Source organism: Erinaceus europaeus, chromosome 15, assembly GCF_950295315.1.
Source record: "Erinaceus europaeus chromosome 15, mEriEur2.1, whole genome shotgun sequence".
NCBI lineage: Eukaryota > Metazoa > Chordata > Mammalia > Eulipotyphla > Erinaceidae > Erinaceus > Erinaceus europaeus.
In genome coordinates this window covers 38,829,200-38,852,464 of record NC_080176.1, presented here as the reverse complement: position 1 = coordinate 38,852,464, position 23,265 = coordinate 38,829,200, and the positions used below count along the sequence as shown (strand labels likewise).

Below are 23,265 nucleotides of genomic sequence, written 5' to 3'. Positions count from 1 at the left end.
GAATTTCATTTGTCTTATCTCGGTGTGGGAGAGGAGGGAGCTTGCATACTAGGAGTGGTGGATTTTACTTGTTTTTACTTGAGCCCCAGCAGTAACCCTGGTGGCAAAAATAAAACATAAATTTCACCATTGTAATTAATCTTTACTAATAAGACATTTAAAAAGGATAGCTGTTGTTTTCTTTAATTTGGGGGTTACCAGCAAAGGCCAGCAATTTGAAGTGTACAGGTAAGTTAAAGAGAGGTAAATCTAGAAGCTTCATCCACGGAGTCCATCTATAACTCCTTATAGAAACAGGGCTGCCCCAGCCTATTTTATCCTTAATGAAATACTGTAATGTTTATTAAATCAATGGACTCTGAATCTCTTTTTAATAAATGAGTCAGACTGTGTTATTCAATTACTGTCAGCTGCTACCTTTCCGGAGATAAGAAATAGTTATTTTGATTGAATTTCTAAAGCTTTTGGTGCCTTTAGAAAGAAGTGGAAAGGGGAAATAAGGTACAAGTTGTGGCTCTGTGTCTGAAGTTGAGCTGAAACTGAAGGTGCAGATGTCAACTGGTGAGCCAACCCTAGATTCAACTGAACTGTAGTAGTTCAGTTTCTGCTGACATCTCATGCTAGAGCTGAACGATGTCCTGATTGTCTCTGTGTCTTTGTCCTTATTCTCCATCTCTTTCTAAAACAAATGATTTTTTTTAAGCTTTAGTGATTTTTTTTATTTCACAGCATTATTTATACTATTTAAAATGAAGAAGCTCAGTTTTGAAATAAAGCTATGCTTAGGGCTTGGAAGATTGTATAGTGTTGTGCAGCACACTTTCATATTTGAGGTTCCAGACATCCCAAAGTTCCTTCGCAAATACCATGATAAGCCAGAGTGAAGTGCCATGGCCTGTCCCTCTCCTCTTTCTCTGCGTAATTCTCTCATTAAAATAGAAAATAAATAAGGGGCCAGGAGGTGCCACACCTGATTGAGCGCACATGTTACAATGCACCAGGACCCAGGTTCGAGCCCCCGGTCCCCACCTGCAGGGGGAAAGCTCTGTAAGCGCTGAAGCAGGGCTGCAGGCATCTCTCTGTCTCTCTCTATCTCCCCCTACCCTCTCAATTTCTGGCTCTCTCTATCCAGTAAATAAAGGTAATAAATAGATAAGTAATAAAATGTTTGTAAAATAAGACACAGCTTAATTCATCCAGATTCCCCAATACTGTTTTCAGACATTCTTATAAAACTAAGACACAAGTTTTAGCTATACACTGTATGTAAATAGGGAATATATAAGCAACTCATGAAATAGACGATGAATGCAATTAAATTGTGAAGTTGTTAGGGTATATATTTGGCTAATTTTCTGTGACTAACTATCCCCCTCCTCTTCAATTAAATATAGAATAAATTGTATTAGTCAATTATAAAAAATTGCCTTTGGGACACCCACCCCTTTCACTATCCATAGGATAAGAGGGGTATATATAAAACCAAACAAATTGTTGAACAATCATCGACCTAAAGGCTGGAATAGTGCAGATGAAGTGTTGAGGGGGGTCCTCCATTTTGTAGATAGCTAGTAGGCATATTTTAGTTATATTACAAAGGGCCTGTAGCTATACTAGTTTTTGTTTGTTTTTTGTTTTGTTTTGTTTTGTTTTGTTTTCCCTGAGCCTGAAATCTGATATGCAGGTGGATCCAAGTTACTATCTGATATCATGGCTGGAAAAGGGACAGAAAGCTGGATCAGGGAAGAGAGTAGCTCCCTAATATGGGAAAGGGGTATAAATATTGTTGACTGTAAACCCCATCGATTTGATTTGGTCTGGGATGCTCATCTGTATTTTCTGACTAATAATTCAGCTATACTTTCTATCCTTGTCAAATAACTGAGTAAAGCTATTTCCTTGAAAAAAACTAAACTGTGTAACTTGGAAGTTTTCTAGAACTCCCTATGTTTCTTTTTCAATATTAAAGTTTTAAACTGTAAACATCTAATAATTTTGGATGCTCTGATTACTATTGTTGCTTTCAGAAATAAATAATGAAATAAATTTTTGCAAAGGTTACACTAATAATGGGTAAATAATTTATAACCCTGTACAAATTTTTGTGAATGTATTTGGCTAAACTTTTATTATTTAATCTTCTGTGATAGATTTCTATTATTTGAAAAGGAAGTAAAAATTGAGTAAGACATACTCACATAGCTTATATTTTTCCTTCTATTATTTTTCCAAACAAAATACACATAATCAAAAAAGGTTATGTCACATTAAAGATCACCACTTGTATAATACATATACTTCATGATCATCTAATAGTTAATCATCACCTCTAAGAAATCCATGAATATTATATATCTAACTATATATAGATATATATTACTTCACAAATATTGCCAGTTTTTTTTATTTCTAAAACAAATGTGAATACCTCTTCACAGCTACAGGTCACATCTTGTTTCTTGGACAACATACATATAATTTAAATATGAAGTTAGACTTCTTTTCACTATCAAAATAAAGTTATACTATGTTGAGGACTTTTTTTTTCAAATATTTAAATTTAAACAGTATTTATAGTAAATAACTTACTGGTCCAATTTCTTCCGAGATGAAACAAGATCGGGCCTGTTCAGGGTGGTATGGCCACAGACCATAGACGTTGGTCCAATTTCTTATTTCTCATATTTCCTAAGTTTTGGAAAGTTTTGGGTGACTTTCAGATTAAACAAAAAAGAAAGAAAGGAAGGAAGGAAAGGAAGGAAGGAAGGAAGGAAAAAAGAAAGAAGAGAGAGAGAAAGAAAAGGAAAAGGAGCAGATGAAAACCCCTTGATCTTACATAATCCGTAAAGCTTTCTGTATAACCCCTTGCCATGTCTGTGTGCACAATTAAACTCCTTTTTACATAATTACAATAAAGGAATTCGCTGTGCCACCCAAATACAGAGTAGGTTTTTATCTCTTGTGAAATGTAGACCGGTACTGGGTGGCTTAATTAGTGCTTTGCTTCTCTTTTTACAAATTTCAATCCTCTGCTTCTAAAGACTCATACTTATGTTAGAAGAAAGATTAAGAATACAAATAGAATGACTTTTACTCCTAGCTAGCTAATAATAATTCACTTTGTAACTAAGCCTTTGTGTTGATGGTAATATCAACAGCTGGAGGACTTACACATATATGTCGTGTTGAATGGAAGGAAATAACTTTGAAGTAAAGCCTTGTTCTCCCCACGGTGTGGAACTGCTTTCCTTTCCTAAACCCAGAATATCTCACACAGATATTCTTTGGTGATTTTTCTAATCACCAAATATTTTTCTAATCACCGATATTTCTAATCAGTGTATATAAGAGATGATAAATGTATAGCTTGATAACTTTCAAGCTAAACTGCTCCCTCTTAATCCGTATTCTTCGTAGTAAGTCATCTTATGAAGAGCTAGCACATACTATTGCAGTCATTAGGGTCATGAACTATGGCTAAAAGTCACCTAAGTCCCTGTGTCTCACCTGTAAAATGGGAGTAATAGTATTCCTTATAATGCTACTGTTAAATTCCTATCTGTGAACATGTCAGACAAATGTATTTAAAATATAGTGATGACTGAAAAAGTGTCTGAGGGTATTCATGAGGACTCTCATGTATTATAATTGGGAATTGCAATGATGTATAATTTTGTTTAATTTTATAAACATCCTAATGAGGAAACAGCAGCATAATAGTAACAGTTTCTATCTGCAACAAACTCTTCACCCATGTAGCAATTATCTTTTATCAGATTTTTTCTTTCCTACTGTCTTATTCCTAAGACATCAAGGGAAAATTCAGGGCTAGTCAAAAGTGACCCTGGAGCTCATAGAAGCGCCTTTAGAGAGAAGCAGGCAGAGTTTTGATTGAGGTAAAATTGAAACTGGAAAGGGGATGATGAACTAAGAAGATACGGGGAGCTGGGAGTTCCAATCAGATAAAAGGGCATACTTAAGAGATGGTAAGCATTAGTAATGTCTCAAAATGGTCAGAAAATATTGAAAGTCTTTATCAATGGGAAAACTGCTGAAAATCTGAGTGGCAAAAACAGAACTTTCTGGATGAAACCAAAGAAGGAGTCTGAGGAAGATGTTCTCCACTTCTCTCTGTGCCATTTATTTTAGAGCTGTGAGAATATATCACCCATAAAAATCTTGCTAAGGAGAGGAAGAAAAGGACTCATTGTTAATACACCAATCATACATTAAGAACTTGCTAAAATTCACTATCCTAAGATAAAGTCAACTTCTGATTTATCTTTGGATTTTAAATTCCATAAAGCTTTACATTGACATCAAGTCAAAAATGTGAAGTAACTAGAGCTGCTCCCTATTTATGTTAGGTGGTGAACAGAGTTGAGCATAGGCAACTCCAGTCAACTCACTAGTCTAGTAAAAGTGCGAGGGGGGTTCAACTTTACTTTTACTATATTTTTCCTTAACAGATGAAGGACTGAATCATGAATGCAAACTCTGCAGTCAGACCTTCGACTCCCCTGCCAAACTCCAATGCCACCTGATAGAGCACAGCTTTGAAGGGATGGGGGGCACCTTCAAGTGCCCTGTCTGCTTCACAGGTAAGATTATTTCAGGAAAACTAGAGTTTCATGACCAAAATCTGCCTTCCTTACCAAAACATACTTCCCATTGATCTTGCCTTTTAAACATAGGACTCTGGTTCAATTTGGGGAGATGTTTGATGTCTGCTTATTAGCATTATTGACTGCAGTCTACTGAAGGTTCAAAGGGGCAGAAAGGTGAACTGTCAGGATGGACAAATGGCATTTCCAGTTCTCGCCAAAATTTGCACTTTTCCACTTGGAAAATGACATCCGTGTTCTGTTCACTCTTCTCTTCTTGATGCTAAAAGGTTACCAAGGCAAAGACTGCCTGGACTAAGCTGCTTTTTAATCCTAAAATGTTTGACTGAACATGCTGCTAGGTTGTCAGCACATGTCTGTTATTCAAACAGGTAATTCTATAACATTCCCCAAAAGAAATAGAGATTATTTAAACCTTACCAAAATTCCTTGAGCTAGAAAACAGATTAGATGAGGCATTTATTGCCTATTCAATTTGATTTTTCAAAGTAAAAGTTGATATACATTTATACCTTTAAGAAGAATTTTTTATTAAATATTGTAGCATTACAGTTTGCAGCGGCACAAAAAATGTAAATCAGAAACTATAATTTGAACCTCCTAGGTGTTAAAATATGATCACACACATTTTTTGGTACTTCCCCCTACAATGACAAAGTTATTTTGGAAATTCCTTTGTGATCATTGTGCCTTTGCTTTAGACTCAGTAGTCAAACCCCTCCGGGCTAAGTCCCTTTCTTATTTGTCAGAAAAAGAAACCCCCTCCCACCAATATATATATATGCCCTTCCTTCAAAATTGAGTTCTTTGTTTGCAGAGCAAAATTCCAAGCATTGATTACTAACCTCCACTGGATCCAGCCTATCAGTTTCCTTTCTGTAAGTAAATAAGGGAGTAGAGGGGGCCCTTATGCTCACTCTGCTGGCAAAAGTAGTCTACAGTGTGTTTGTTCTTCATTGATTTCTTCAGCCACATTTTCTACCTTTGAAACTATATATGTTATGTTTTTACCTTAGGATATTATTTTAAGTGACTTTATTGTGCTCTTAAAAGAAATGTTTTTGCAACAGAGACAGAGAGAAACAAGGAGGGAGAAAGGGAAAGACATCCTTGTAGCAGTGTGCTCCACCTGTATAGCTTCCCCCTTGGAGATGAGGACTGGGACGTGGAATCCCAGTTCTCGTGTATGGTAACTTACGCACTCTACCCCATATCTCTACCTTAATGTATAATATGGCTTAAGCTACAGTGAGCTTGCCACCTGGGCTATTTATAAAGGCTCATTAATAGGCCTTCATGAGGACTAGGCCATAGAATTTATGATATGGGGCCCTAATCAGATAGTTGTTTCATCTTATGGTCAAAAAGATTCATAAAATGTGCTAAATTATGTAGAGGTTATTGCAAATCTGTACACAAACCTCATTTCTGTTTGTGAATGTAGGTAAAGAGATGAAAATGCATTAATCATGAATAGTTTGCATTTCTTGTTCTAACAGACCTGAATTGTTTTAGTGTATTGTGAAGTAATTTTAGAAATAACAATTAAAAAAAAAAGCCTTCCAATATAAAGCCTGTTAGGTGGGAGAGGAAATCTGAGTGGTTTTTTTAAGATAATGAGAAATGTGATTAAAATGTATGACTCACAAGAACAATATTCTAATATTTTAGCTTGGCTGGCAATTAGAATAATTTTAATGATTATAGTGGAGTCAAAGTCAAATGCCAACATGTTTAATAAATCCTTTCCCTGCCTATACAGATTAATATTGTAGATGCAAACTTTTTTAGGTCACAGTGCACCAGGCATCCATCAGAAGTCAGTTCTGCCAACCCAAACACTGCCTCTGGCATATACAATTTAATTATTAATAGTATGTCTCCTAGGTAAACTGTTACACAGTCTTAGGGCCTTGTTTTGTAGTCATTAAAATTGAACATGTTTATATTATTGAAACCCTTGCATTCAGTGTGTAGGCTGAGTTGATCTTAAAGTATCCAAAGAGAATTTACCTGCCGTTCTGTTTCACATTTATAGACAGTGCCCCAGAGTAGCTGTGGGATATAATTTTTAGCATTAACACATTTAAATAGAGAACTGTTTGCTAGCTATAACTTTAGGCAAATACAATAAACAGGGTTTTGGCATCTATGATTTCTTAACCTGTGGGTTGCTGAGAAATAAGAGTCATTTCTGTTCAGGAAGTGCTGTGCACTTGACAATTTTGAGCTTTATTTTTAAAAGATTCATAGAGAGCAGGGCCTCCATAAACCTTTACTTTGGAGCTGTTTGGATTGAATTAGGTGCTCAGTGGAGTGCACCTTTACAAAAGCCAGAGAGACCCAAGCAGGAGCATATGTGGCTCAGCTCTCCTCAGGTCGCAGGCAGTGGGCACGCCCAGGAGGTGTGCCTTGCGCTCTCTGTCTGGGTCTGTTCTTGGGGAGTCATCAATCAAAGGCATTTTGAAAAGAAAATAAACCAAAGTTCACTGTTCTTTTATCATTTCAGTGTTTGTTCAAGCAAACAAGTTGCAGCAGCATATTTTCTCTGCCCATGGACAAGAAGACAAGATTTACGACTGCACACAGTGTCCACAAAAGTTTTTCTTCCAAACAGAGCTGCAGGTAATGTCCCCATGAGAAGGACTGGGATTGAATTCAGCTGCTCTTCTTATAGGAAGCAAGGGCATTTTAAATCTGGACTCACACTATCACTCACCCTGGGCCACCATGATGCTTTGTGTGTATTGGGGCAAAGGGAAAATTAGAAACTGGATTAACGGACACCAAAGTAATTTTGCCTCTGGCTGCTGTCAATCATAAAAAGAACTAGAACAGACCCATAATTGGACCTTCTGACCCAGTGTGATAGACTTAGGGGTCAGGTTTATTGGACTGTGGGATCATTCACCTCACTTGTCAGGGCCCATTTTCCCAAATCCTGTTTTATTCATGCTGTGCTCTGACTGAGCCCCAAGCTGGTTGGATGTCCAGGTTATTATTGTCCTGGGGGGCTTAAAATTGGAAGGGAGAAAGGGAGAAAAGAAAGATACTCTACACTTGTCCAGTCTGTGTTGCCTCTGCTTAATGGAATAGGATAATTATTACATGGTGACGGCTAGTATGAGTTGAATTTTTGACACTCACCATTGACTTTACCCTTAAGTGTCCCACTTGCTAGATACATATGGAGTCTTTCACTGGTCTAGAATGTCTTTGAACATTGGATATGAAGAAATGATGGACAAAGTAACAAATAATTCTGAGTACAGAGTGTAAATTACAAACTACAATATAAATATTTCATTGTTTTGATTATTCTTAGCAATAGACTAGTTAATTGAAACTATGAATCAGAGACCTGGATTCTATTCTAGAAATATTGTTTATTTTAAAAAAGGAAAGTAGCTTTTTGTTTGTCACTGATACATCATCTGAGAGATAAGGATAATACTTATCTTAATTTTTTCTGATGGAACATAATTAACATATTTCTCTGAAACCTTTTGGGGTTCCTTGAGAGAAGGTGGATTTGACCCTTTTGTGATGACTGTTACTATTGGCAAGGTTTTAGGCTGTAGTAAGGTAAAAGGTTTGGGTGAAAATCTGACACTGAATCCCTTAAGTGGCTAGAAGAGCAGCTGATGTGGTTGACCCAGTTGAGGCAGGAGAGAAGCACTTGGAGCTCCACCTACCTCCTCTAGCCCACAAATAATCTCTGAAACTATTTCTGACTGGTTCATTCATATTGTGACCTCAGTAAAAACAAGACCTTTGATAATCTTTTGTTTGTTTGTTTGTTTGTTTTTACTTTTTCTACTAGAGCACAGGTCAGCTCTGGTTTGTGGTGGTATTGGAGATTCGAACCTCAGAGGCTCAGGCATGCAAGTCCTTTGCATAACCATTATGCTCTCTCCCTAGCCTGACCTTTGCTAATCTAAAACTATATTTTTCCCCAATTCCACAACTCAGAATCATGTATACATGGTCCTGAGATGAATACTCACATTCAATAAGTGCATTATTCATAAGATAAGAACACTGTGGTTGCTACATGATAATTATTGCGCAGTCCGTGAAATATCTATGTAGAACTGTTTTCCTGAAATTCCTGAGATAGCAGTGAATTCGTTTTGTTACTTTAAGAAAAATGGATCTGACTTTAATTTGTTTAGCTTTGATAGTATCTTTTTATTTTTGTGTTTTAGCCTGAGGAATTCACAGTCTTAAATATTTGCTTACATTGTTCAAATTACCTTTACACCTATGCTAGGAAGATGGAAAAAATGTCATTATAAATACTGATTTATTTTCTGTGCAGGAAACAGGGTGATGAGTATACAAAAACCTTAATGTTATTCTCTTGATTTCTCAAATAATAGTGTAGAAAAATTACCCATTACTGTGTTTTATGTATTGGTATGTAAAACTAAATGTATACTTACAATGAACATGCCTAATGATTAGACTCATGTCTTTTTTGTTGCTATGATTGAGAAAGAAAGAAATTCCATAAGAGGCTATAAAACTAAATGCTCAATTTGAACTACTGCTGGAAAATTGAAGACATAGATTCTGTTTTTCTCTCAGATTAGAATGAGACTAATAGGCAGAGGTAGGATGAGCTCAGTAACATCAATGGGGTGTATCTTTTAATGTTATACAAATGGTTTCATGACCAGCAAAAGTAATTTACATTTACTGTTTATACACAGTAAAAACATGAAAACATTATTTTGTGAATAAAACTGTTGTGGGGCTATAAAATCATATACCCAGTACACACACATACATGCATTATTTTCACTCACATTGCCTACAATGCCAGTCAGAATTCAGATAATTCCTCATTATACACTGTTTATCCTCAAGAGATCAAGGACTCAGACATCATCCTTTGGGCATCAGATACAATTCCTTTTAGAAAGAGATAGGATGAGCCTGTGTTTCTCAGGAATACTATCTAAGATACACCTTTTGCCAATGGGGAAGCTGTGTTCTTTTTATCAGGTCTAATCCTCCTAAACAAAACTGCTAAGTGCCAGCCCAGAGATATATAATGTGTATGTCTTGGTAGGATATATCTTTTCCTTTTGGTAAAGTTTTTCCCCTATTTTTTCAGGGAATCTCATATTCCTCAAAGACCACTCGGCAGGGTAGTAGGGAAGATGTGCTTTGAAATGACTGTATTATTTGAATTAAATGCACATTTTGTTATTTTTAAAGTCAATGAATATGTTGAATGTTTCACGTATTTTCCTAATAGACCTCAAAAGTTTTTTCTGCAGAACTTAAGAAAGCTGCTTTGAGAGAGGGATGATGTGGTCCAAGAATAATACCCCACAATGCATATTTGTATCCAAAGCAGTTTATACAGGTGTGAGCAAGTGGTGTGTTTGTAAAAATGCTGTTGAATAGGCCACTTCATTTCAATACAGTAATTACGGTTTAATTGGTTCTTGGGCAAAAGCTAGAGTTCAGTGGCAGTGATCAAATCATCCTCTACTAGTATGGCCAGTTTCATCAGATTTCATGACTTCATGTTATGAAATTAATGGACATGGTGGGGGGGGTTTCCACTAGGGGGGCAGAAACTGGCCTTAGATGAGCTTTAGACCCTGAGATTCTGGTATTTCAGTTTCTCTTGAATCAAAGACTATTTTGATGCTGTCCTTCCCTTCATCAACTCATAAATGCTGTAGGTTTTTGGGTTGTTTTTTTTTCCACATTCTTCACAGTCACTTGACATTCTGAAGGATATACCAACACTTTCATATATCACTTAAGTTTAAATATGTAATTGTCTTTATAGCTTTTTGAGTTTCTTCACAAATCACTTTCCCACCAAATAACCTTATTTTGATGCCTATTTTCACAGCAGTTTAACTGATGCTCAAGTTTTATGGTCATATTTCTTAAAGAAAAAAATGATAAATGGCATATGGGATGATTTTAAAGATGTCACACAGCATTGAAATGTGACTGCTGCTGAATGTCTCACTGGGCCACTGGCTAGTTACTGTCTCTAGACTAATACATGTAATACAAATCTCTACCTCTAATTATTAACTAATACGTGATGCAACATTTAAAAGTCCTTATTTATATTCAGAAATCACAAATGCTTTTCTGTGTACTGCTACGTTCCCAGTACCTGCATGGTTAAGAAAATATATGGACTATTTGAAATATAATTTCAGAATTTTAGATTCACCATGACTCCAAGCATTCTATGACACATCAGTATGTCATAGAATTAGAAATATAGGAGTCGGGCAGTAGCACAGAGGGTTAAGTGCATGTGGCGCAAAGCGCAAGGATCGTCCTAAAGATCCCGATTCGAGCCCCCAGCTCCCCACCTGAAGGGGAGTCACTTCACAAGCAATGAAGCAGGTCTATAGGTGCCTATCTTTTTCTCCCCTCTTTGTCTTCCCGTCCCCTCTCCATTTCTCTCCTATCTAACAATGATGACATCAATAACAACAATAATAACTACAACAACAATAAAAACAAGGGCAACAAAAGGAAACATAAATAAAATATATATTTTAAAATAATTGGAAATATAACACGTGTACAGTCTACTAGAAAAGATAAAATATGCATATTAGTTGTTATTAGATGATGCAATTCTAGAAGAAAGAAGATGATGCAATAAAGAATAAATCATTATAAGTATTTTAAGAGATTTTTAATCACCAACTGAGACAGTGAAGAAAGGATATGTGGGAGGTGTTCAGACTAGTTTCAAAGAAGGACTAGGAATATGATTGTGATATCTGTGGCTGTGGATGAATCCGCCATCAATTAATTCTGAAATGGTTAGTGGTTTTAAAAGTAGCTCTAGTGCGGGGGTTGATAGCATAATGGTTATGCAGAGACTCTCGTGCCTGGGGCTCCAAAGTCCCAGGTTTAATCTCCCACACTACAGTAAACCAGAGCTGTGCAGTGCTCTGGTGTTTCTCTCTGTGTCGTTCTCTCTCTGCATCTCTCTCAAAAATAAAATAAATAAAATACTTTTTAAAAAAAAATGTAGCTCTAATGCATCTGAAGAGTTGCTTTGCTATCTGTGAGAAAGGGCCAGAACATCACGCTGACTGACATAGTGCCAGGAATGGAACTCGGGACCTCATGCTTGCAAATCCTATGTGCTACCCCTGTGCCTCTTCTCCATCTACTCTAATCAGGCTTTTCCTTCTGTGTTTCATTTGGCTTTGATTTCATTAAAGATACCTTAGTGTGACGCACTGGAGCAAAGGGGTGGGGAACACAGAACTTTGGTGGTGAGTGTGGAGCAAGTCACACATAAAAGTGTTTAAATAAAGACACTCTAGTGCAAGGGGAGGGTGTGCATACTAGAGAACAATCGCCAGAGTTTGAATTCTAGCACTGCCTCATATAGGCTGTCGACTCTGAGAGTCACTTTTATCATCTATAAAATGGGCCAGCAGGAGACACCAGGGCATCATGACTGACAACCTGGCCTAGCTGATACTGACACTCAAGTGCAAACTATGAAACAGCAAGCACTGAATCCATTGGTAACCAAAGTCAAGGTTCATCATTACTGGGAGAGGAAATCTATATCCCCAGCATGCCAGAATTCTCCTCAGGTCTTTGTTCTAGTTCACTGAAATAATTTTCTGATTAATCAAACATTGACATAGTTTCATGTTAATTGGTTTCAAGGTAATTTTTTTTAGTTTTTGAACATTCTTCTTTTCAAGGGATTAAAGAGTTCGCAGTTTCTTTTTTAGCATGTAACTATAAAACTAAACATTTCTATTTATTTTGGGGAATGTATTAGTATTTCCAAATAACCTCTTCCTTCTTCCTCCTTTTCCCCCTATTAACAACATGCAGCCAAAGCAAAGAAGATCATGTTTGTTTGTTTGTTTCTCCAGAAAAGATCTGTGTTCGGTGTGGGGAAAGGTCTATGTTGTTTTGTCAGTGGAAACAGGTGCTAAATATAGCTCTTTTGTGAATGCAAAGTGACATGATTTGAACTTTATAAAAGGTGTGGGGGGAGGAGAGGGATCAATAGTTACCCATTACATGTTGTGCTAGCATATAGAGGTTCCATATTGATTACCTGTGGTCATTGGGGAGGATGGTCCATGGGGGGGGGGGGACAGGAGAGGGTAGTTTTGTCTCTTCCTGGGTGGTCTGTGCCTACCACCTTACCTCTCCTTTTTAGTAGATCCACTGTGTATCTCCTGCTTGGAGGCTGAAATCACAGCTTCTGAACACATCACATACACTCTTGAGCACTGCAGGAGTGTAAATTGTGTCAAGGAGCATGTGGTTCTGGAACTGGTCGGTTTCTATACCAGCTTATTTCTTAGCTTTGTGGGCCTGCAGGGCTTTTGAAGTAAATTGGTGCTACAGCAACTTCCACTTAATTTGCTCAGTGGTTAAATTGATCTATCTCTTTTATTTGATAGGATCGCCAGGCACCAAATCATTTGCATTGATTTATTGATTGGCTCTATGTTTTCACCATTAGTTTTGATCACTTTCAGCCGCTAATATTGGATAATTCAATCAGGATTGATTGGCCATACCATTGAAGGCAGAAAGTTAATCCTATAGGACAAAGAAATACGGCACAGCTAACCTCTGTTTCTCTCTTTTTCCCTCTCTTTCCTTCCCTCTCCCTCCTCCTCTCCCTCTCCATCCCCCACTCTCACACCCTCTGCCTCTTTCACTCCATCTCTACTCACTCTCTCTTCGAATTACCTGCACAGTTACAACAAACTATGTTTTCTTTTAGCACAGAAAAATTAAGGGCTGAGGAGATAGCTCACCTAGAAAGATGCTTGCTGGGGAGTTGAGTGGTAGCGCACATGGCACAAAGCACAAGGACTAGCGTAAGGATCCCAGTTCGAGTCCCAGACTCCCCTAAGAAAAAAAGAAAGAAAAAGAAAGATGCCTGCTTTGCTATGTGTAAAACCCAGGTTTGAGTTCACAGCAAAGGGGAATGCATTGCTGTTGTGGTATCTGTCAACCAAAGTATCTGTCGTCTGAAAGAGCCTGCAGCAATGAAGGCAAAAAAAAAAAAAAAGTGCTTAAAATCTTATAGCATTTGTAATATGTCAAAAGGTGAGGTAGCTTTATGTCGGCTTTTAATAAAGCTGCATCTAGAAATTAAGCATCAAGAAAGACAGCTAAGTGTGATTGCCACAGGGAACTCGGTTAGACTAAATAAGTAAATTCACTCTCAGTTACCCACTATGTACCCAAAACTGCCCGGGTCTGCATGTGCATGCTTGAAGGCACAACCTGGTCTCACCTTTTTCTCAACTGGGCCCTCACTGGCCTACCATGTGTGCTGGTAGTCAAATTTTCAAGAATTAAGTGGGTAATATGGCTGAAATAAGGGCAGCAGAGGCAATTACCATAAACAGAGGCCACTTTATTTACATTTGAATCATTTTCCATAGCACCTCCACTTGGTTTTTTAAAAATTCTCCATCCATTAGTTTCTTGATGTTTGTATCAGTGGCTGGTTTCCGCTATTAAAAGAGTGAGCACCACCTCCTCATTCTAGAACTCATTCTCTCATCCAACAGCTCTGTTGTTAGCGATCTGCCATTACAGTATTTTTTTTTTTAGTCTGGCCTGGAGTTGACGACAGATGGCCGTCTCCAAATTGCCATCAGTGCGACTTTATGGAGCATCCAGCTAGGATGTACTGAAGAGCACTGCAGCCAGTTCTGCAGCCCCCTCCACCCCCCCAGAAATGTCCATCACCTCTGCCACATTCTGTCTTGGCTGGGCTTTGCTGGCCCTGCCGTCTTCTGTGTCGCCAAGACAGCCTGCTGCCACTGCACCAGAGGACTGGCCTCCATTAGGAACAAGAGAAACTCTGGGTAGAATTGTCCTGTAAGGACAGCTCCATCTCATCACCTTTACCATCAGGTCCTTTGGAGAGGTCTGGAAATGGAAATTTCTAGAGTATTCTGCACCCCAGAGAGGCATATGTGTGCCCTTGGGATGTTTGCTCTGCACATGCACCAGTCTCCTCATATCAGCTGGGATCTGGTGCCAAGAATAGACACTTTGTGTTTACAAACTTTTATCTGACTATTGGAAAACATCTCTTCCATATCCAACTGTTGTGACAATTAGGGTGAGAGAGATGGTGTTGGTGGTTTACAACTATAAATCCCTCGAATGAGCAGAGAGTCCTTTCCAGTGTCTTCTGATCCATCGATGTGGTGATCCCTAGGACAGCTGCGTGAAATGAGCTGTTGCTGTGCGTTTGGAGAAAGATTGATAGGCTGCTCTTGATCGAGTTTGCTAAGGCCAGGCAGCTTCCGAACCAAGCATGTTTTTTAAGAGGAATTCATGTTTGTAGGCTTTATTGTTTATTTGCAGCAAATCTACAGCTCGTAACAGGATCTGCCCTACAGCTATGAAGGAGTAAGTCCCCCCTTATTGGAGAGAGAGAGAACAGTGTTCAGTAAAAGCCTGAGATGTGGCGGGCAAGATGAATAGTGCTTAAAAGCAGTGCTTGCGGTGCTGTCATTTAGAACAGCAACTCCGAGGCTTTAAACAGGAGTAAAAGGCAGAGTGAACGAGTCCTTTAAAAGTAGAGGAATTTCAAACTGCATAAAATAACAGGTCTCCTTCATTGATAAATTCACTGAACGAGGGAGTAGGGCAACTAACCGGGTAAAAACTGCTCCTCACAGAAAAGAAGGAAGTTTGCAAGAAATGGCTTTGCATTTTCCCCGACTATTTGAGAGGCTGGCTTCCCTGGCGCCTGACCCCCTCCTGCTTGGCAGAAACCCTTCTCACTGGAAGCCCAAATTGCAAGTAAAAGGTTACACACACACACACACACACACACACACACACACCCCTTTTCTTCTTTGCATTGTCCAAATCTACATTTATAATTTACCTGACTTACACCACTGGGCTCATCTGCTAAGTTTGTGTATCTTCTAGACATATAAAAGGCTACTGTGATACCATTAAATATCAGCAGTGTGCTTTACTGTGCTTTGAGCTTATAAGGGTGAAAGGTGATCATGCAAGAAAATAGAACAGTCTATTTGCTGCAAGTCAGGCACTAAGACCGCACTCCCATACTCAGTTATAATTCATGACAGTGCTGGTGGGAAGCCCTCATCCCTCTGTGGAGTTAATGCATCTCCACTGAAGCCTGCTGTGAGCACCCTGCATCCCGCCCACCATCTGTGCTTTCACTTGCAAGCTTTCTCCCTCTCTCTCTCTCTCTCCCTCTCTCTCTCTCAAGCTACTCCTGCTTTGTAAAGGTGGCTTTCTAAAATGAGATGATCATTTAACTATGGAAAGAAATGAAAGAAATGCAATGTGGTGCTATTGATGTCTTGTTTAGAAAATATGCAAGAGATAGCAGCTGCCTTTAGGTAATCACAGCCTCTGGCATGGAGGCTGGGCTGCCCATCGGCAATTAGTTAGAGGTAGCCATGGTCTGTGAGATATGGCATGCTAGAAAGGCAACGGAAGGCCTGTATTACAATCCAGGTTAATCCTATTCACAACCTAAGTTTCGAGTCTCAAGTTGAAGCTGAGCAATGTCCGCCCACTCCACCAGTAGCTTGAACCTGCCAGGGGCATGAGTGCCAGCACTGTCCCCACAAACTGCCCCTCTCTCTGATGCCACCCAAACTGGGCTAATGGTATTGGGGCTAAACACACAACCTTGATCCAAAATGATCTAACCCTGGGCTTTGCAGACCTGAAAATAGCTGCGGTGCATTGTGTGGTACAAGCCCCTTTCAGAAGTAGAATGAGTACAAGTGGCCAAAATCATGGCAGCCAAAACCTGCAGATGTTTATCCCTGTCCTGTTCCATCCCCTCTGTGCCCCTTTCTCCCTCACCCCAACCCAAGGTGATAGGACATGGGAGTATGTGTGTTGAAACAAAAGATAAAACTCTACTTCATTGTTCCCCGTGCACCCAAGATTAATTTGAAATGCTTCACAATATGTGCTCTTAACATAATCTGCTGTTAGTACTCTGATTTAAAATTATAAGTCAAATCCAGGGCTGAAATACCAGTGTATGAATTTAACAGATGTGATGCCATAGGGGACCTACTGTGTTATAAACTGCAGAAGTGGCCTTTTTTTATGCTTCAGACTCAGACTTATTCCAAAAGACTTATTCCAAAGAGACTTTGGAAGTACAGCAGGGAGGTGAGAGGTCTCACGTTAAGACAGTAGCACCCAACGTGTAATTCAGCCCTGTGCATAATTGCTTCAAAATCTCATCCTGATGTTGGGGTGGCATTCATCAGGTCATCCTGCTCGCCCTCCAATGGAAAAGGAGAGCAAGGAGGGCTGTGCTCAACGTCCAGGGTTTCTTGGGTGAGAGATCACTTTGAGATGACACAGCTGAGTAGTCAGCCTGAAATCCTGGTTGGTATTTTATTAATTTTGCACCAAGATAAATCCTGAAATTCTGACAAACTCCATGACAGGTGAAATTCCTTCTTGCAGAATCTGCTCAGCAAGAGGCTGCTCATTTCGTTCTGTTCCGAGGCAGGCAACAGGAGGGCAGCTTTATAATCAGCCCTCAAAGGACCCCCAGCCGCCCCAGAGTCTAGGGCTGATTGAATAACTCCTGGGCCTCTTCCCCTAGGCCTCCATCAGCGGGGGTCCTGTGGAAAGCAATCTCCCGCAGACTGGCACTGAAGTGAGCTTTAAACCACCATTTTCTGCTCTCCAGAGGAGCCTGGAGTACTAAAAGATAGATGGACTGCAGATATTTTATGAGAAACTGTCAGAAGAAGAGCAGAGTAAATGTTTTTTTCTTCTTCTTCTTCGAGTCACATACTACATCACTGTTGAATTTCTCCCAGAATATTTTATATTTAAAGTAAGAAATTAATTGGTTGCTAACCTGCAATTCTCCCTCCTTCTTCTGAGTTGTCTTCCTCCTCCTTTTTTTTTTTCTTAAATATTCACACAGAGGCCCTTTGCTTAACCACAGTTGCAGAAAATCAGTACCATTTGCAATGAAATATTTATAATGACAGAATGAAAAATTGGATTCATTTTCTGGACTGTAGCCGAACAGTCTGCAACTTTGTGCAGCATTGTTTAGCATCTTTCATTCCTCCCTTTCATTGGATTCTCTTTCAAAAACACGCCATATGTTCGTTTACCTACACATTGGAGCAACGGCTACCAAAACACTGAATCCAATTTTGACTTTGGAAAGTAGAAGAGAAAAATATGGCATTTTTTGTTTGTGCTACCATGTGGGAGACTCAGTATTGTAGGAAGGCAGTAGGGTGTGAACTCAAGCAAGAGGAAGAGAGTTCTAGCAGTGTGGGGGAGAGCGCGACAAGTTCACAAGGCATACAGGAGACCATGTGGTCTGCATTTGTCCAGAGTGCAAACAGCGATCAGCATGCCACAGCATCATCATAGGCAGACTCAACAGAAGGAAGGCAGGCTGGAGGAGTGTAAATATGTATTAAATATTAGAGCTCATCTTCCAGTTCCAGCCCATGCTACATATAGAGTATCTTTGCCAAAGGAACCTCAAATTCAGACTTGTTTGCTTTCTCACCAGGTTTGGTTATTGTTTCTGGCTCTTGTTTGTTTGTTTCTCTGGTTTTTACCAGAGCACTGCTCAGTGTTGCATGGTGATGTTGGGAATTGAACCTGGGACTCTAGGTGCCTCAGGCATGAAAGTTAGGCCCAACCCAATTATTGCATTTTTTAAAAAATACATTTTTATTTATTCCTTTTTGTTACCCTTGTTGTTTTATTGTTGTAGTTATTATTATTGTTCTTGATGTCGTTGTTGGATAGGACAGAGAGAAATGGAGAGAGGAGGGGAAGACAGAGGGGGAGGGAACGATACACACCTGCAGACCTGCTTCTCTGCCTGTGAAGTGACTCCCCTGCAGGTGGGGAGCCGGGGGCTGGAACCAGGATCCTTACACTGGTCCTTGTGCTTCATGCCACATGCGCTTAACCAGCTGTGCTACTGCCTGACTCCCACAATTGCATTTTTTAAAAATATTTTAAATGATTTTGCTAAAAAAAAAATCTAAGCTGGGAGTCGGGCTGTAGTGCAGCGGGCTAAGCGCAGGTGGCGCAAAGCACAAAGACCGGCATAAGGATCTCGGTTCGAACCCCGGCTCCCCACCTGCAGGGGAGTCGCTTCACAGGCGGTGAAGCAGGTCTGCAGGTGTCTATCTTTCTCTCCTCCTCTCTGTCTTCCCCTCCCTCTCTCCATTTCTCTCTGTCCTATCCAACAACGACAACAACAATAACTACAACAATAAAACAACAAGGGCAACAAAAGGGAAAAAATAAATAAAATAAATATAAAAATTTAAAAAAAAGTCTAAGCTTTGTTTTCTATATACAGTTAAGTCCAGCTCATGTGTGTAGCTTATTAATTCTTACTGTTGGGCAAGACTGGATTTGTAACTGGATGTCTGTGGTATAAAATTTCAGTCTACTGGGGGTCGGGCGGTGGCGCAGTGGGTTAAGCGCACGTGGCACAAAGCGCGGGGACCGGTGTAAGGATCCCGGTTGAGCCCCCGGCTCCCCACCTGCAGTGGAGTCGCTTCACAGGCGGTAAAGCAGATATGCAGGTGTCTATCTTTCTCTCCCCCTCTCTCTCTGTCTTCTCCTCCTCTCTCCATTTCTCTCTGTCCTATCCAACAACAAAGCAACGTCAACAATGGCAATAATAACCGCAATGAGGCTGCAACAACTAGGGCAACAAAAAGGGGGGAAAATGGCCTCCAGGAGCGGTGGATTCATGGTGCAGGCACTGAGCCCAGCAATAACCCTGGAGGGAAAAAAAAAAATTTCAATCTACCAAGTAATTTCTCACCACTCCATAGATAGGCTCAAAGTCTTCCCCTTGCTCCCCTCTCCCTGCTAGAGTGTACAGAGGATCACACCACTGCTAGAGATGCTCTCTCCCTCTCTTATTTCTATCATCCAGGTTCATTTTTCACTTACCTCCCTACAATGCAACTGGGTTTGATTCCTTTGTGTTATTTTCTTATTGACTTCCCCAAAATTGAAACAATTGCAGATTTAATTTAAAAAAAAAAAAAAGCCTTCCAGAGACCTGCGGTGATGCACCTCGTAGAGTACATATATCACAATGCTCAAGGGCACAAGTTCAAGCTCCTGGTTCCCATCTACAGGGCAGGAAGCTTCATAAGTGGTGAAGCAGTGCTACAGGTGTCTCTCTCGAGCTCTCTCCCCCACTTTATATCCCCCCTTTGCTCTCTGTTTCTGTCTTTATCCAATAAATAAATAAACACATGAAATAGTCCTTATACTCACATCTCCTAAGTTAATTCACTGAATTTGCATCATGCGTGGCCAACTCCTTAGGATCAATAATGCATATTTTATTGTATAATAAAAACTGCTTCTAATTGAATTAGTTCATTCATTCCATCTGATTAGTTTTATTTTATTCATGGAGAAGAAAAACAATATAGACTTAGCTTCACCAACATTTTGTTTTATGTGACTGTAAAAGAGCTTTTCCACACTGTAAAATGAACGTATTAAAGTAATATAGGTATCTGTTCACCCAGAGAAATGTAAATCACATCACACTGAGTGATGACCACTTAAATATTTGCATCTCTTGTTATATCCTCTGTTATCCTTGAGTAACATAGGTCTTTCCTCTGACCAAAACAAGAGCCCACTGCCAGTTGCTGGAAGAAAAAACAAACTGCTATAAACAGTTCTCTGTTCTTTGCCTTTGAAGACATGCATCTTAGGAGATTTCACTTTAAGGTGGTTGTTGGTTCTCTCTTACCAGTCCATGAATTGCCATTTTCAACATTTTTGAATGCTTCCTCCATTTTCTCTGAAGCCATTTTTTAAGCAAAAATTTGGACTTGGACGATGAGAAATACTGAGCAGAAAGATCTTCCAGAATCACAGTGCATAGTAACATTTGTGTGCACTCAGAAGTCTGGAATTTTTATACAAGCTTCCAGACTTAACTTTTCATTGCATTACACATACAGAAAGATCTGGAGATGTAGACTGACAGTCCAGCATGAAATGATGTGTGTTCTGACACAAATTGCATTGTAGCTTAGAAATCTCTCTAGCCTGGAGTTATTTTACTGTAGCATTTCTTTGATTCAGGAGAGAAAAGGAATTTTCCTTAGGAGTGTGTGTTTTAGGATGTGACAGTAACTTATCCCCAATGCTGTGCATGGATTTAGCAGATTGTTTCCACTTAACCCTTATTATTGCCTGCTTTCTTCCGTACAAGGTTTAAGGGGAAAGAAAATAGTACATGAGTTTTTTCATCACCTTGGTAAGTCTGAAATATATACCCAAGTCAATGGGAACTGTAATAGTGGTGTGTTCACAATCAATCTCCTCTACAGACCAGAAAAGAGCCATTCAATAGCATTCACTTCTGTGTGCCAGATGTATTTCTGCATGTGACGTGGCTCGCCAAGCCGCTTTGAATGTTTTTCAGTGTTACTAAGCAGACTCACAGGAGCAGCGGGCCTCATGGCAGAAGTAAAGGGCCATGTGGCAGAAGTCCTTGATGAGGGAAAGTTGTGCAGCAAACTCCATACTCAGAAAGAGAAGTGTCCAAATGCAGACTTTAATATTCAAGTTAACATCTCTCTGGGAATATTTCTCTTCCTTTTGTCCAGTGCCTTCTGTGTTGTGGCTGGTTTGCATTTGTGTTTGAAGTACCTGGAGGTTTAATGAAGTTATTCTTTTATAAATTTTGCAACACTGAAGCAAGCACGAGAGCTTTAAATTAGAATAAGTGCCACTTCTGTATGGCAGGTTCCTTTGAGGACTGATTAGAATGAGACCTCCCGTTGCCTGGCCCTTTATGCATGGCAGTGTTGCCTGTGTGCTTGTTTCTGCTCACCTTTGAATTTGCATGAGTATGTACCATGCCTGCTACCTGTCCCTGTGCAAGTCACAAATGTCTGTCTTCCAGGATCATGTTAACTACTTCACTTTAAAGAGTTTCTTTTTTAATTATTTCGCTTCATTGTAATGAATTAAAATTAGCTTGGAGTAGCAAATTATATAAGGATGTGAGGGTTATAGATTATGCTCACCATAGCTACAGCACATCTGTGTGTGGGAGAATTAGAGGGCTGGCTTTCCAGGAGCTCTGTGCACCATGAGGGGTAGAGAAAGTGGCCCACAGAGACTAGGAACAATGCCAGACAAGGTGCCCCGGAAGGAGAAAGGGATAAGAATGACATGTGTGCTTTTCTGAAGTAAACGAAGGCTATTGGATCATCCTAGAGATTGAGGGTAAGAAATACTTTTAAATACTCCTGATGGTTTCTTTTTGTACCTGTGTGAACTGGCTACTAAGCAGGGTTGACTTAAGAGACAAGGAAGCAGGAAATTGTTAAAGAAAAGCGACTTGAAAGTATCTGTAATAGACAAACACATACAAGGAAATGAGAGAGAAGAGAAAGTAGGCAAAAAAAATACAACTATTTTGCAGACATTTGTCACAGAGAGACGAGAAATTGTACCCATGTATCAACAACTGTACTGTGAGCCATTCAAACCCCCCCAATTAAATGATTTGAGAAAATCACAAGCATGAATATTCATTTTCTCCTCTCTATGACCTTGATTATTTTTTAGTTAATATGAGAAACACCCGCCTCAAAAAACTTCCATTTAAACATTGTATGTGTGTATATATGTGTGTGTGTGTGTGTGTGTGTGTGTGTGTGTGTGTGTGTGTGTGTGTGTGTGTATGGAGAGAGAGAGAAAGAGAACACTGGTAGATGAGAAGGGAAGACAAGTGAATGAGGGCACAGGGTATAAATAGATATCAATATCATAAAAAGCATTTAACAACATACAGTGACTATTGTTAATAACACTACATTATGTAATTGAAATTTGTTAAGAGAGTGGATCTTTTTAAGATTTTATTTATTTATTAATGAGAAAGATAGGAGGAGAGAGAAAGAACCAGACATCACTCTGGCACATGTGCTACCGGGGATTGAACTCAGGACCTCATGCTTGAGAGTCTAAAGCCTTATCACTGCGCCACCTCCCGGACCACAAGAGAATGGATCTTAAGTGTTCTCGGGGCTGGGCAATGGTGCACCTGGTTGAGTGCATGCATTACCATGTGCAAGGACCTGGGTTTGAGCCCCCACACTCATCTGCAGGGGGAAAGCTTCACAAGCTGTGAAGCAGGTCTGCAGGTGTCTATCTTTCTCCCTCTCTGTCCCCCTCCCCTCTCAATGTCTCTCCACCATATCCAGTAAAATAGAGAGGGGGGAAAACAAACCTGCTCTCCAAACCTCTGATTCCAGGTGTCAGCACTGGGCCGCCAGAGATACCTCCCCCCCCCCCCCGTAGCACCTAGAAAAAGAAGAGAGTGCTCAGCAAAATAAAAATAAATTTCAGAACTATATGTTTGGTGATGGATCTTAGCTAGACTTACTGGGATGATCTTCTCACAATATATATAAGTAGCAACTGCTTAGACTGTCTATCCAAAATTAATGTAATATTTTAAAGCAATCATGTTTCAATAAATAAACAACAAATAAAAGCTTTGTATTGGTAGGTTAGTAAAATTATTTTAAAAATTAAACAAAAGCAGACCAATATATCA

At 39.5% G+C, this 23,265-nt stretch overlaps 1 protein-coding gene across 7 annotated transcripts in view; it reads left to right on the top strand.

Moving 5' to 3' along the window:
• ZNF521 (zinc finger protein 521) overlaps positions 1-23,265 on the top strand; it is a 317,779-nt gene that overhangs the window by 280,276 nt on the left and 14,238 nt on the right. For all 7 annotated transcript variants that reach the window (XM_060173632.1, XM_060173634.1, XM_060173631.1 and 4 more), the window contains 2 exons: positions 4,470-4,601; positions 7,135-7,250. In XM_060173632.1, coding sequence (XP_060029615.1) covers positions 4,470-4,601; positions 7,135-7,250 — 248 coding nt within the window. The remainder of the gene's footprint in view (positions 1-4,469; positions 4,602-7,134; positions 7,251-23,265) is intronic.